General features: G+C 39.1%; 1 protein-coding gene across 1 annotated transcript in view; it reads right to left on the reverse strand.

Annotated features, from left to right (window-relative positions):
• The window catches only part of LOC150087027 (uncharacterized), a 144,411-nt gene that overhangs the window by 89,056 nt on the left and 41,094 nt on the right, over positions 1-14,261 (reverse strand). The window contains exon 4 of the mRNA XM_090371757.1: positions 7,624-7,687. Coding sequence (XP_090227883.1) covers positions 7,624-7,687 — 64 coding nt within the window. The remainder of the gene's footprint in view (positions 1-7,623; positions 7,688-14,261) is intronic.

Raw genomic sequence — 14,261 nt, forward strand, 5'->3', positions numbered from 1 at the left:
CACCATGTTCTTGAGCATGGAGGTTATACCCAGGATTACTAAAAGTCCCACCATCGTGAAGATGCAAGCAGAGGATTTGGCTGTTACAGACCATCCGGACTTCACCAAAATTGGGTACACTTGAACTGAGTTTCACCCAAATATCAGTTCCATCAGCGTTTTAGACTCCCAGGTAGTAAGTACAGCTTGTCTGGCATATCTGAGAGAATGTCTGTCACATCCTCAAGGGCCAAAAGATATAATTAAAACAATGCCGTTTTTAACTATATTTTTAGAGTTTGCTGCATACAGATATGTTGCTTTTGCACACACTTGTACTTTGTCAAATTCTTTCGCAGCCTGAGGCTTAAACCCTAAAAGTGTTTTGGTCTAATTAACTTTGTAACACCATCAGGCATCTCTCATATTGCGGAGTTATACTTCATAGCTGTTTTGTCATCATTGCATTATCAGAGTACCTACCCACCGAAGGAGGGCCAAATAGCCCAAATAGCCGATCACCATGGGAGCCTGATGCTGCCCGGAGGTTCCAAGATTAGGTAACAACAGTCTTCTCTACTGGGGAAGCATTGCCTATTCGAGGAGTTTGGGTTTTTTTAAGTGGTGTGAGTTGGAGTTACTGTCCCTTTCATTCTTCTACGCCGTTTCTTTTTCCTCTTCCATTCCTACTATTACTTTCCCCCTACTTTTTTGCTTTTCTAAATCTAATAGAGACAAGTGGATAGTAGAGTTATTATTCCACACGTATACAAACAAGCCTTGAAACGGTGCCATCTGGGTGATAGTGCCCACTGAGAATAAGTAACGGTAGTCTTCTCTACTAGAGAAACATTACTTATTCGAAGTAGTGCAATATCATGGCAACTCGTTGTGAAGGTATTCAAATGAGATATAAATAAAATAATGCTGTCTTTAGCCTTTTTTTAGAATTGCTGCATACTAATATGCTGCATTTGCACAAACTTGTGCGTTATTCAATTTTTTTAAATTGATTATTCGATTTTTTTATTTATTATTATTGATTTTTTTAATATTCAATTTATTTATTTATTATTATTGAATTTATTATTTATTATTATTCAATTTATTATTTATTATTATTCAAAGTTTTAGCATTCAATTTATTTATTTATTATTATTCAATTTTTAGTTTTAGAGAAAAATAGGCATGATTTATCACTTTTTTGTAGCAGATAAGCTCAGAAAATATCAATAATGTAGCCACGCTGCTAATGAAAGATTATGTACTCTTATTTACTGTTAAGTGTTGCTTAATATTTAAGAAATAAAGGCTATTCTAAGTAATTTAATGATAATGTTTTTGTTCGTTTTATGTACATACCTTGGTTGTTGTTGTTGTTTGTTATTTTGGTTTTTAGGAGCATTAGCAACTAAGGCCATATTGCTCTGGGATATGCAGTGGTCATTCCCTGACCTTTCCGCAACCTCCGTTTTTGGTGGTGACGGGCTCGAACCCCGGTCTAATCAAGAAACTGCTGCTCCTTCCCACCTGGCTATGGAGGCGCCACATACCTTGGTAGTTTTTGATTGGAACATTTGGCATACTTCACCTTTATTGAGTTGTTACAACAACGTTTTAGCATATGTGTCTTAAATATTATTTTTGTAACAATTTACGGGGTCCTCTTACCAAGAGAAGCTTAAGTTCTGAAAATTGCAGTGGCCGGAGACTAGGCACCTGCAAGGTGATCTGATTGGGGTGTATAAGGCCTTGAATGGGTTGAGCAGGCTGAATTCTGATGGGATTCTTTCACTTGCTCAGATTATGAATCTAAGGGGGCATAAATTCAAATTGAGGAAAGACAGTTGTATTTGCCTTTAGCCAGTGGGTGGTTAATTGCTGGAACAAACTTCCATCTGTCGTTGTGGAAGTTGATAGGTTAAATAAATTTAAGGAGGAACTGGACAAACATTTAGAGGGAATGGTTGTGATTTTTTTTTTTTTTTTTTTGGCTGATGCTACATAAGCTCATACGCTTGCTTTCTTGCATCACATGCCTCTATTGCTATTAATATTCAAATTACTTGCTCAGGAACAATCTGGAAAACTCGATATGGAAGATATGGAAGTATCATTATACTGAAGATATCGAAGAATCTGAGACTACAGATTCTAGTAATACAAATATATGCAAAGAAAATTTCCATGATCTACGTGTTCAGGGTATTATGGCATCTATTCGTTGTGCTGCACATTCTCTTCATTTGGCTGTTAAAGATGTTTTGAAACGTGATGAATTGAAACTTCCCTTGGCTAAAGCATGAGCAGTGGTGAAAAAGCTGCGAACCCCTTCTATCCTTATACACATTAAAAGAGAAAAGTGTAGGAAACCAATATTAGACTGTGAAACAAGATGGAATTCCACTGTTAATATGTTACAACATATTGTGGAGCTAAAACAATTTTGCATCGATTTATGTGTGCCTATAAAGGAATTGCATTTGTTGTCAGCCAGTGTGTGGCAAAATATTGAAAATATTATAGAAGTTTTGGAACTCGTTAGGGTAGCATGTGAAGTGCTGAAGTCAGAGCAGCTCACGATGACTGATTTTTACTACACATGGATGAAATGTAAAATGGAAGTTAGAAAAACTGAAAATGAATTGTCATTTTTTCTGGTACCCTCTCTCACGCTATGAGAAGTAAATTTGATGGAAAGCGAGACTTTTTAGCTTGTATGTATCTGGATCCCATGTACCAAATATTACTAGATAATATTCAAAAACAAAAAGCTAAGGAACATTTATGTGACATTTATGATAGCTTGTGCAGCTATAGTCTACAGAAAAAAATTCTGAAACGAAAAGTTCAGATGAAATTGCACATATTACTGTAATGGGTGCAACCATGATGGATGACATCGAAAAGCTGTTATTTGAAAAAGAGACAGATAGTGGAAACAAAGAAATTCAACTTAATGGCTCATCTGAACAATTTTGACGATATCGAAACGGTACCAATAAAAACAACCACCTTAGGATATTGGAAAGCAAAAGAGTTTAGTCACCCATAGCTATCCAAAGTAATCTTTGCAGTTCCTGCCACACAAGCAAGTATAGAAAGATGCTTATCGACATTAAATATCATTTTACCTGATAAGAGTTGTTTAGACTCAAGGTTAATGGAGGACATTTTATTTTTAAAATTAAATAATTAATTTCAAATTACTTATGTAATCTATGTTGTTTTTAAGATTTCATGATCAATTTTCAAAGTAAAATTATTTTGATACATTAATTCCTTATCTCCATTATCTGAGTAACTAAAAATATTTTGCCTGTAATTCATGTTTGTTTCTTCTGTTCTTAAAGTTTTATTGTGATTATTTTCTGTGATTTTTTTATATTATCTGGAAATATCTGCCTTACTTAGTATTATTAAATTATATTAAAAATTTTGTTTGAATAATTATTTTCTTTCCAAATTAAATGTTATTTTGTATACATTTATGAGTACTGAATACGAGAAGAGAATAATATTCAGAGTTAATGTTTTGGTAATTTCTGCTCTTTTTTCAATCATATTTAAAATGATTAACATGCGATTTTATTACTTATCAAATATATTATTAATATAATTTACTTTTATTTAAAATAATAAGATTTTATAGTAATATTTTATTATAATGTGATATTATTACTATCATTAATGAACTAAGAAACTATGCAAATTATTTCAGACTATATACTTGACTGAACCGAACCAAACCACTGGTCACAATCACCTTTTGAACAAGACTGCGAACCGAAAACACTTGAGAAATTTTTGAACCGAGCCGATCCAAAATTTTAGGTGGTTTGCAGCTCTGCTTTCAGCAAATTTCGCCTGTCTCTGTTTACATGGTAGGTACAAGTGGGCCCTAGTTTAGATCATGGCATTAAAAAAAGAAATCTCTTTAAAAATTTGAGATTACAGAGGCCATAGAAGACCTCCCCCTATGGTGAGGCCCAAGGCTAGACCTCATATACCTGTTCATAAGTACAGCCCTGACTATCTGCTCGTCACCAAGAAAATCTGTAAGGTATTTGTGAAACTGGAATGAACAGAACAAGTGTACACTGCATTCTCAAAAGAGCTAAGTGGAAATGCTACATGCCAAGAATGCTATAAGATATGAATGAAGATGATCCTGTAGTGCTAAGTTGAATTTTTGTGAATAGTTTAAATGAAGACAGACGAAGAAGAAGTTTTTCAGACAAGGTTCTCTTGCCAGATGGAACATTCAAATTCAATTAGTGAACCAACATAAAACATATCTCATCCAGGAATACTGTTGGACCAAATGGGGCAGTTACTGGTAATACCTTTGCATGCTTATGTATCCATTGTGCCTGCTGTTTATGAGCTCTATGGGAATAAAGTGGTTTACTACCAAGAGACTGCTGTTTACCTGTAATCTGTTATTTAAATAAACATTCTTCATTTCAGGCCAATACTGAACTAATTATTTGTGTAGTGTCAACTGCTTATTTAATCTAATACTGATACTGTCGCACTATATTATAGGTTAAGTCTCTATAAGCTTGTTAATGGATGAAAATTCATTTTCAAACCTAGAGGAATTTCCTCCTCTTAGTGGGAAAACTACCACTGATGTAAATAATTTAAACTTATTGAATCCCTGGCACAAAATTCCATTGCACAAAGGCATTCTGTGCCAAGATACTAATTTAACTCAGGGATGTAGTGATTCTAAATGTGAAATTTTTTGGGATAGGGATATCAGATGTATACCTAATTCCAACTGGAAGCCAAATGATTTTACAGTGAAAAGTAGAAGAAAAATCATTCAAGCTAAAAATAATGAAAAAAAAAACCCAACATGGACTCGTAAAAACTATTCAATTATGTCAAAAGAAGTTAAAACCTTTAGTCATAATAATGAAACAACCTTAGATTCAAGGAAAGTCTAAGGCCCTGCAGGCTAGGATATGCAAATGTGTCTCCAATTCAAGGCAGAGTGGGTCAAAGGGCAAAATAAATTATTACAGACCTGTAATCTTGACCTCTGTATGGAAAATAATGGAGTCAGTGTTAAAGAAGAATGATCATCTTAAGAAGAATGCAGCTGTATGGCAATAACACCACAGATTTGTTAAGGGGAGATCTTGTCTAGCCAATATGATTACTACTATAGGGTTATCATAAAGGAACTGGATGCAAAACATAATTCTGACATCATATACTTAGATAAGTATATGATGTGAAGCCTTCAGTAAAACCTTTAATACTGTTCCACAAGAAAGATTGATGTACAATTTGGAGCAGTGTACCATATAGAGTTGACTACTGGTGTGGATAAAGGGATGTTTGAGTAGAATGATACAGAAAGGGGTCATTTATAGCCACAGCTCATTTTGGACTCATGTTATTAATGGAGTCCCTTAGGGATTGGTATTTGCCTCCTTACTGTTTTCAATATTTATTAATGAAGGCATATTGGGTTTAATTGGTAGTTTACTGATGATACAAGGTTGGCAAGGTGATTAATCAGAGTATGCTACTCCAACAAGACCTGGATAAATTGGGTGGATCGGCTAAAAATAGCAACCGAAGTTTAACACTGATGAATGTAAGTTACTGAATTTGGAAAACAGGAATCCCAGAATAACATACCAATTAGGTGGTACCACACTCATGGTAGTGGGGAATGAAAAAAACCTAGGGGTAATTGTACGATCCAATATGAAGTTCTCAGAGCAGTGCAGATTGGCTACTAGAATAGCTATGAGGTTCTGTTAATGATGTACAGAAAGTTTTCTAGCAAGAAAAGAACAATAAGGTGATTATCCCATTGTATAAGGCAATCTCCTTTATACAATGGGATAATCACCTTATACCTTTTTCAATGGACATTAATGTCCATTGAAAAAGGTTCATTTTAAGAAGGATAATGATGCATAGGAATGGGTGCAGAGAAGAGCAACAAGATTGGTGAGGGGCACAAATGAGTACTCCTATCAAGAAAGACTTGGATATCTGTACTTGGTAAATTATATTATGCTTAAGAAATAGCTAATTAAACTCTATGACAATGAAATTGTGGCACACCAAGAAAGAATGATTGGAAGTGCATGCAAATCAGCAGGTTGATGAGTTGCACCGATATATACAAATAATTAAAATATGGGACCAATTGGGTGGAAGCTTAGGCTGATATAAATATGTACACAGAGATCGGGGAGTACAAAGTAACATGTGTATGACTTAGTTAACAGGCTTCTGTCTCATCAAAAATGACTTCAGAGTGCAAGATTGTAGAAGATGCAGAGATGGCACATTTGACATTGATATCAGAAACTTTGACGGAGGGTGGATTATCTGCCTGCAAGAGTTTTTTTCATGCAGTGAAATGTATGGACTGTGACAATATCACAGTGCACAGGTGTTGGCAACAATGGATGTGGGAAGGTATGACTGCTCACCAAATAGGTAGTGGAGCATGACAGAGGACTACAGAATGGGGGATCAAGCTTATCCATTTACCTATTTACACTGTACCTATGCTGGCTACCATCCAACAAGCTGTGACATCAGCTATCTGTCAACCCATCACCTGTCATGCCATTGCACACCAACTGGCAGAAGGGGTCTGCCATGCATACCAGCCATTGAGTCAATTATCCCTGACCATTGCCCATCATCAACAGTGTCTGGAATGGTTCTGTGCACAGGCCACCTGCGATACGGAACAATGTCAAGTGGTCTTCAACAATGAATACCACTTCTGCTTGGAGTCCAATGATCATGGCATACATGGGGATTACAAGGTAAACACAATGATCCTAGAGGTCATTATTGAATGCTATACTGCACGCCTTGCTGATATTATGGTGCAGGGAGCAATCAGTTTTGATGGTCATCACTGGTGTTCATCAATGGCAATCTGACTGCTTACCACTATGTCCTTGAGATTCTGGAATCTGTTGCTTTCCCCTTTCTTACTGGGATGCTTGATACCATTTTTCAGCAGGAAAATGCCTGAACATGTGCTACAGGGCTCTGTAGCTTATACCCAATCATGCCCCCCCCCCCGGGCCATGATTGGGTACAATCTACAGAACCACAGATGTTCTGCAGGACCAGGTGCAAGAGGCCTGGTGAAAAATACTGCAGGGTGCAGGGGCTATTCAACACCTTCTACAACTCAGTGCTGAGACACAGTTTAATGTATCTGCAACAGTGGTGGACTAACATCATATTGATCTGTCCATTATAAAAATAATTTTGTGTCATTAAATGTGTTCACACACACACACACACACACACACACACACACACACACACACACACACACACACACACACACACACACACACACACACACTAATGTCTGCAACTCTTGTCATGTGATTATTAACTCCTTGGTTATCCTTACTCTAAGTATCCTCTCTATATCTGTTACTACAGGGGACTGCAATTTCAATGTCACAGAATGTATTATTTTAACACTATAGATTTTTTAAAATGTTTACTGTTTCTTGATTAAATATACTCCTCAATCTCATTCAGGTTAAATGGGAGTCCACTATGTATGTTATTGAGAAGTGTTATCAAAGCACTTGAGATTCAGTCTCACTTATACAGATCTATTATCATACCTCTATCCACTTTTTGTTCAGGCAAATTAGGAAAATTCTTTAGAGGAGACCACCATCCATGAAACTGAAAAATATAGAGGGAATGAATGAGGGACAAAATACACAAAGTTATCTGGGTTAGAAAGACCATTAAATATAAACAATTTTTAATATTTGTAAAAGAATAAGAGAAGTTTACCTCAATATGATACGTAGAACACTTTCGTATGATACTCTCCAGAAATTAAAACGAAAGCTTCTGGAGAGTATCATACAGAAGTGTTCTATGTATCATATTGAGGTGAACTTCTCTTATTCTTTTACAAATATTGATATCAATGATATCAATTAGAGCTCAATACGTTCTATTGAGCTCTAATGCTCAATAGAACGTATTGAGCATTAGAGCTCTGGTTCATACTAACAATTTTTAACAATAATAAATGTTAAAATTTATTCAGATTATAAGGTTCATTCACACCAAAAAGAGGGCTGTTTTACAGGTGCAAAAGTGACCACGAACCTTGAAATTTTTGTGATTTCTAGAGGTAATACAAAGTCATGATAATTAAAATTACCCTGTACATCAACTATTTCTTTGTTATGATAGCGTATCCTACCAGTTCATTTTCTGCTGCTTTTATTATATTCATTAACTTTAATTAATTTTTTATTCTGATAATATGTCCTGTGATCTGAATGAACAATCACAATATAATTTCCAACCAGTAAAATAAATATATATACATACATTATTAATAAATAAATAAATAAGTAAATAAATATACATACATACATGATTATATATATATATATATATATATATATATAATCACCATTTCCATTTAATGACAAGAAGAGTCAGTTTTCTGAGAGCAGTAGAGATAAAAAAGAAATTGAAAGGAGCACTGACAATAAAAAAAAAAAAACTTCTTTAATCTGTTCATTAAAGAGACTGCACACAGATGATTCCTCAGAATGCACAGGCCACAAAACTCCACAGATCAAGACCAGCATCACTCCCATGCATCAAATTTACTAGACATTCAGATGAAGAAAACACCACATTCTGCATTGGAAAGCATAAGTCCTTCAACTCTGTTCTTGGAAGTGATCAGTAAAACTTGAGCTTGACTGCCAACCAACCAATTATCCAGTATTCAGCATTTAACAAGTAAACATTAAAAATATTTATGAATAACTTTCAGGTTATTCATAGACCTTGGACATGTCAACATTAAAGTCTCAGGATGTCTGAAGAAGTTTAACCCTAAACTGGCTTTTATAAGTACTTTAAGCCATAAAGTACTTATAAAAGCCAGTTAAGGAACAAAACGAATGCCCAGAAACCTACAAATAATGAAGGAGACAACAAAACCCTACAACAGCAAGCCTAGAAATAGTGGGCAACAAAGTAAAAACAAATTTAATTTTAAGTGGACTAACGTTTAAACCAAAAACATTTAAATAAACAACAAGAGTGATTCATTTTTTTAGCATTAGCAGAGGCATTTGATGAAAGAAAGCAAGCTTATGCAGCATCAGCCAAAAAAGAAAAAAAAAAAAAAAAAACCTTCCACTTCACCCCTCCATTCGTTCGAAATACCTGTCCAGCTGAGCCTTAAACTTATTTAAATAAATAAATAAATAAATTTTCTGTTTATACTCCGGGACGACCAAACGGTCAGAGGAGTTCGCATGATCGATTGAATACAAGAAACAGCGCCGTATTCAGCAGTCACGGGCTTGAACCCCGGTCACTCAAGGCATGTACTTAGGCACCCACACGCCTGACCACTAGGCTACGGCGGCCTATCTATTTAGGCTATCAACTTCCACTACAAGGGATGGAAGTCTGTTCAACCAACCACCCGCTGGCTAAAGGCAAATTTCCTCATGTCTATCCTACATCTGTCTTTCCTCAATTTGAATTTATGCTCTCTCAGGTGATTTTTCTGAGCAAGAGGAAGAATCCCATCAGCATTGAGCATGCTCAAACCATTCAAGGCTTTATGCACCTCAATCAGATCACCTCGCTGGTGCCTAGTCTCCAGACACTGTAATTTGCAAAACTTAAGCCTTTCTTTGTAAGAGCACCCCTTTGTTCCATTCACCAAACTTGTTGCCCTTCTTGAAATGAGGCCTCCAGACCTGTATACAGTACTCTACGTTTGGCCTGACCATTGCCTTATACAAGGGAATAACCACCTCCTTATCCCTACTAGAAAAATTCCTATATATCATCGACAATACACCATGAGCTACTCTTGCAGCCCGTCTGCACTGCTCAGAAAACTTCATATCTGCCTGCACAACCACCCCCAGGTCCCTTTCATTCTCTACCACTGTCAGTAAAGTGTGTTTAAGGTCAAACGGCACCAGGGGTTTCCCCCATCTCCGCATTGCTTTCATTGTGGGTGAACCAGTTCACTGGGAAATGCCCGAGATTTAAAAGTGTATGGATATTGTATATGTGTAGTGTCATGTACCGTTGTTCATCTGGTCGTTTAGCCACTGGACCCCTACTGAGGCCCAACGTTGCCCCTCTTTTGCCCCGTGGAGGCAGACCAGGAAACACCAGTAGACTAAGATTTACTCTGGCAGGTCCTGCCGCTTAATTTCCTGAGATTTCGGCGGCTAGGACCTAAAAAAAAAAAAAAAAAAGAAATATATATATATTTTTGGTAAATTCGATGAGGAATAATGCTAAATTTCTGAAAGGCCGAGTGTATGGGCGAAAAACGTAATTTGGAGATGATTAAAACAATTCAGACGTGTAGGGCATTCGCTTGCGCATGTGCAGGTAGAGTGGGTGGGGAGACTGAAGTCTGGGGGGAAAAGACAGAAGTATGGAGTCGAGAGAGGAGGCAACCCCAAGTCACAGTGGGGCATGCCCATGCCCCACCAGAGGGGAAAGTGGGAATGGCGAGGAGGGGAGGAGACAGTAAGACCGTCTCCTCCCCCACACCGGGAATAGGGATATTAAAGATGAAGGAGGCTAGGGTGCCCTCTTCATTCACCAAATGGCGTTTGGCAGCTGTGCTGCGTTAAGTCTCTTTTCCTCAATGTCGAGTCTATTTCAGTCAGTCGCTCATGGGGTAAGCCCCGTCCTTGTGTTTTTCACTAACTTGTCTCAAGGTTTTTCTCTGTAGTAACTCCATTGGATGGTATTTTATGGTCTTGTATAGTTTAACTTGTGGTGGTCTTTCGTCAGACATGATTTATGGTAATTAGCAGTTTTCTCCTCTCGAAGAGGTCCTGGGCATATTGAGAAAGTGCTCTGTATTCCTCTTCTGTGTCAATGAAGTGGGATTCCAGTCCTTTCGGAAGATAGTGTATCTTTATGATCAGGATGCCTCTGAGATCTTCATATTCTGGGCAGTCGTAGACCAAGTGATTCCAGTTCTCGACCTCCCCACACGTGCAGTTGGGGTCCTCAACAAGGCCGAACCCGAGAAGCTTCTCCTTAAAGGGGCCATGACCAGTAAGGAGCGAAGTCAAGTGCTTCCCGGGAAAGTAGCAGGCCAATTGCTTAGGGTATATTTTACTAAGGTCAGGGAGGAATTTTCTTGTAATTTCTCCTTTTGTTGTATCGGTCCATCTTTGTTGCCACTCCCGAAGTAGGTAGGCCTGTAATCGGACTTTTTCTGTTTTAGTACTACTCGCTGGGTCAATTATGAAATCCTGGAAGGTGGCAGCAACCCCCCTGGCATGCAGGAAGAGCAAGCCAGCTTTTACAGTCTCCAAATCGAGGGGAAGCGCTCCAGCAAGCACCTGCAATGCCAGTGTGCATACTGTTCTGCATGCTCGTGTGGTTGTTAATAAAATAGTCCTTTGTATCATATCCAGAGTTCTCCTATTGACTGCAAGCGTTGTTTTGCTGTACCACACTGCAGCAGCATAAGTTATCGCAGGGATGAAGGTTGCCTTATAACACAACATTAGTGTTGTTTGTTTTAATCCCCAGTCTTTTCTCGTAACCCTCGCCACCAGTGCCGAGTAACATCTTATCTTCATCCTTATATATTGCAGGTGAGGTTGAAAGGATAAGTTTTTGTCTAGGATAACTCCTAGATATTTCATTTGGTTGGCAAGTTTAATGGTCATACCTTCTATTTTAATTTGGGGTGGGCACCGTATTTGCAGGGTTCCTTTTAGCAGAATAGATGTGGTTTTTGTCAGTGAAATTTTTAACTGGTTTCTTGTAGCCCAGTTTTGTATTTTCTCTAGAGCTTGGTTTGCGGTGGTTTCCAGTTGGGCTCTTGAGTCAGCCTCAATGGTAAGAACAAGGTCGTCTGCAAAGGCCTGGGCCCCAACCAGCCCCAGGTCCAGGTTCAGGAGCTCATCGAGGACCATGTTCCAAAGGAGTGGCCCCAAGACAGCCCCCTGCGGGCAGCCCCTGTGTATAGATCTTGTGACTTTTTGGTAGTTGGCATTTATTTCTACTTTCCTGCAAGATAGATAGTCCTCCATTACCTTGTATAGGTTGATAGGGACTGCAGCCACCCTTAGTCTGCCCAGGACACTTGGCCACCATAGTGAGTCGAACGCCTCGGCAAAATCAATTGAAATGACTAGTAGGTATTTTTTTCTGCATTCCTGTGCCTTCCGAAGCAGGTTTCCAAGTGCATCCACTGTGGAGGAACCCGGCTTAAATCCGAACTGATTCCTAGCCACCAGGTTTGTCCTCTCATAGTGGTTTTTGATTCGCTTGTGCAGCAGTCTCTCGTATAGTTTGCTGACCACTGAGAGCAGTGCGATAGGTCTATATGACTCTGGGCAGTCCGGTTTTTTGTTAGGATTTTTAAGTAACAACTTGGTGTTTGCTGTTTTCATGCTGTGGGGAATTTGCCTGTTTCCAGGCACCTGTTATAGAGAGTAAGTAGTAAGTGCGGTGCAAATTCTGCAGTTTTCTTCAAGATCTCTGGTTCAGTCATGTCCAGTCCTGGACATTTGCGATTTCTGATCTTTGTGGCAGCCTCACTGAGCTCCTCCAGGGTGAACGGGTGTTTGATTGCCGAGGTGTTATAGTTTGCGTTGTCCTTGCAAATTTCGTGTTGTTCTTGTATGGTTAATATTGTTGGTTCCTTAAAGATTTTATCTAGTATGTTGCCCATTGACTGCTCCCAGGTGGTCGTTAGGTTTCCCTCCGGTGTCCTGGTAGTACTAATGACCTCGCCCCTGGGGAGCTTATTGGTTATCACCTCGTAGACTAAGCCCCAAGGGTCGGTGTTTCCAGAAGTAGACACTAGGAGCTCCCAGGAACGCTTTTTACTTTTTCTTATGGTGTCTGTGTAACGGTTCCTAGCTTCTCTGTAACGTTGTCTCAGGACCTCCACCTCATCTTCGGGCCAGGTTCTGCGAGCTCTCTGGAAGCCTTTTCTTGTTTTTTGCATTTGTCGTCGTAGTACTGCAATTTCTGGTGTCCACCAGGGTACTGTGCCAGGTTTTGGGTTTTTTCTTTTTATCGCTCGATCACTGATGTTCAGTAATAATTTTGTAATTTCTCTTTGAAGGTCATCCGGGTCGCTCCAGGGGTTTATGTTTTCCAGATTGTGTCTAATTGCCGTGGTGAGCAGCTCTCTATACAGTGACCAGTCTGCATTTGCGACTGCATATCTCTTTTGTGGTTGGTTTGTTTGAATTATTCTTATTAGTTGTCTTTCAACTGAAAAGGTTATTGCCCAGTGGTCTGAGGTGGTCCATGCTTCCTCCACCCTCCAATCAGTCACATGTGCGGCCATACTCCTGGTGGCTAGGGAGATATCAATTGTGGCCTCCCAGAGGGTGCTCGAAAATATTGGTAGATGGTGGGGTCGATTTAGTGCAGTTAGATAGGATCCTGCAAGGTAGTCTTCTAAGAGTTGTCCATTTCGAGTTCCTCGCCTATCTGGGGTGAGGCTGTGCCATGCCGGGGAGCGACAGTTGACATCAGCTCCAATGATGACTCTTTGATTTGGTAAGGTATCCTGTAGGCATTGGAGGTAGTCGATTGCAAAGTCTATATCTTGTCCCGGTCTGCAGTAGAGTGCCACGACATATAGAGATCCTAATGCTGTGCCAAGTTGTGCACAAGCAGCCCATGGAGTACACAGCTGTGTGACTTTAGTTGCACTGATGTTGGTGTTTCTTACCAGAACGGCAGCCCACGGGGGTGTCTTCATCCGTGTGGATCACCTTGTAATTGTGTAGGTATCCTGCGACCCGCTTTAGATGTGTATACGGTTCCTGGACTATAATGACATCCAAGTTTTCGTCTTCGGCTTTGGTCCGTATCTGGTCAGCCACTGCTTTGGCCCGCTGTGCATTAATTTGGATTATTTTCAGCATATTTGTGTTATAATTTTTAATTTTCGTTCCCATAGTTGATCCTGCTTTGGTATAAGGTCTTGGTTCGTTGGTATGTAGGGCATTTCGGGTCCCTAAGGTATAAGGTATAAGGTATGTTCATGTCGGACGGCACCTGGGATTTCTCCCATCTCCGCGTGTGTTTCGCTGTATCGAGGACAGTACACTGTCAAGCCAGAGACTTGAAAGTGTGTGGGCCGTGTCTGTGCAGTGTGATATGTTGTGCCCATTGTTTATCCGGCTTATTGGCCGCCAGGCCCCTAGTGGGGCCCAACGTTGCCCATACCCTGCCACATGGAGGCTAGCCGGGT

Source organism: Mastigoproctus giganteus, chromosome 4, assembly GCF_048544385.1.
Source record: "Mastigoproctus giganteus isolate SK-2022 chromosome 4, ASM4854438v1, whole genome shotgun sequence".
NCBI classification, from domain to species: Eukaryota; Metazoa; Arthropoda; class Arachnida; order Uropygi; family Thelyphonidae; genus Mastigoproctus; species Mastigoproctus giganteus.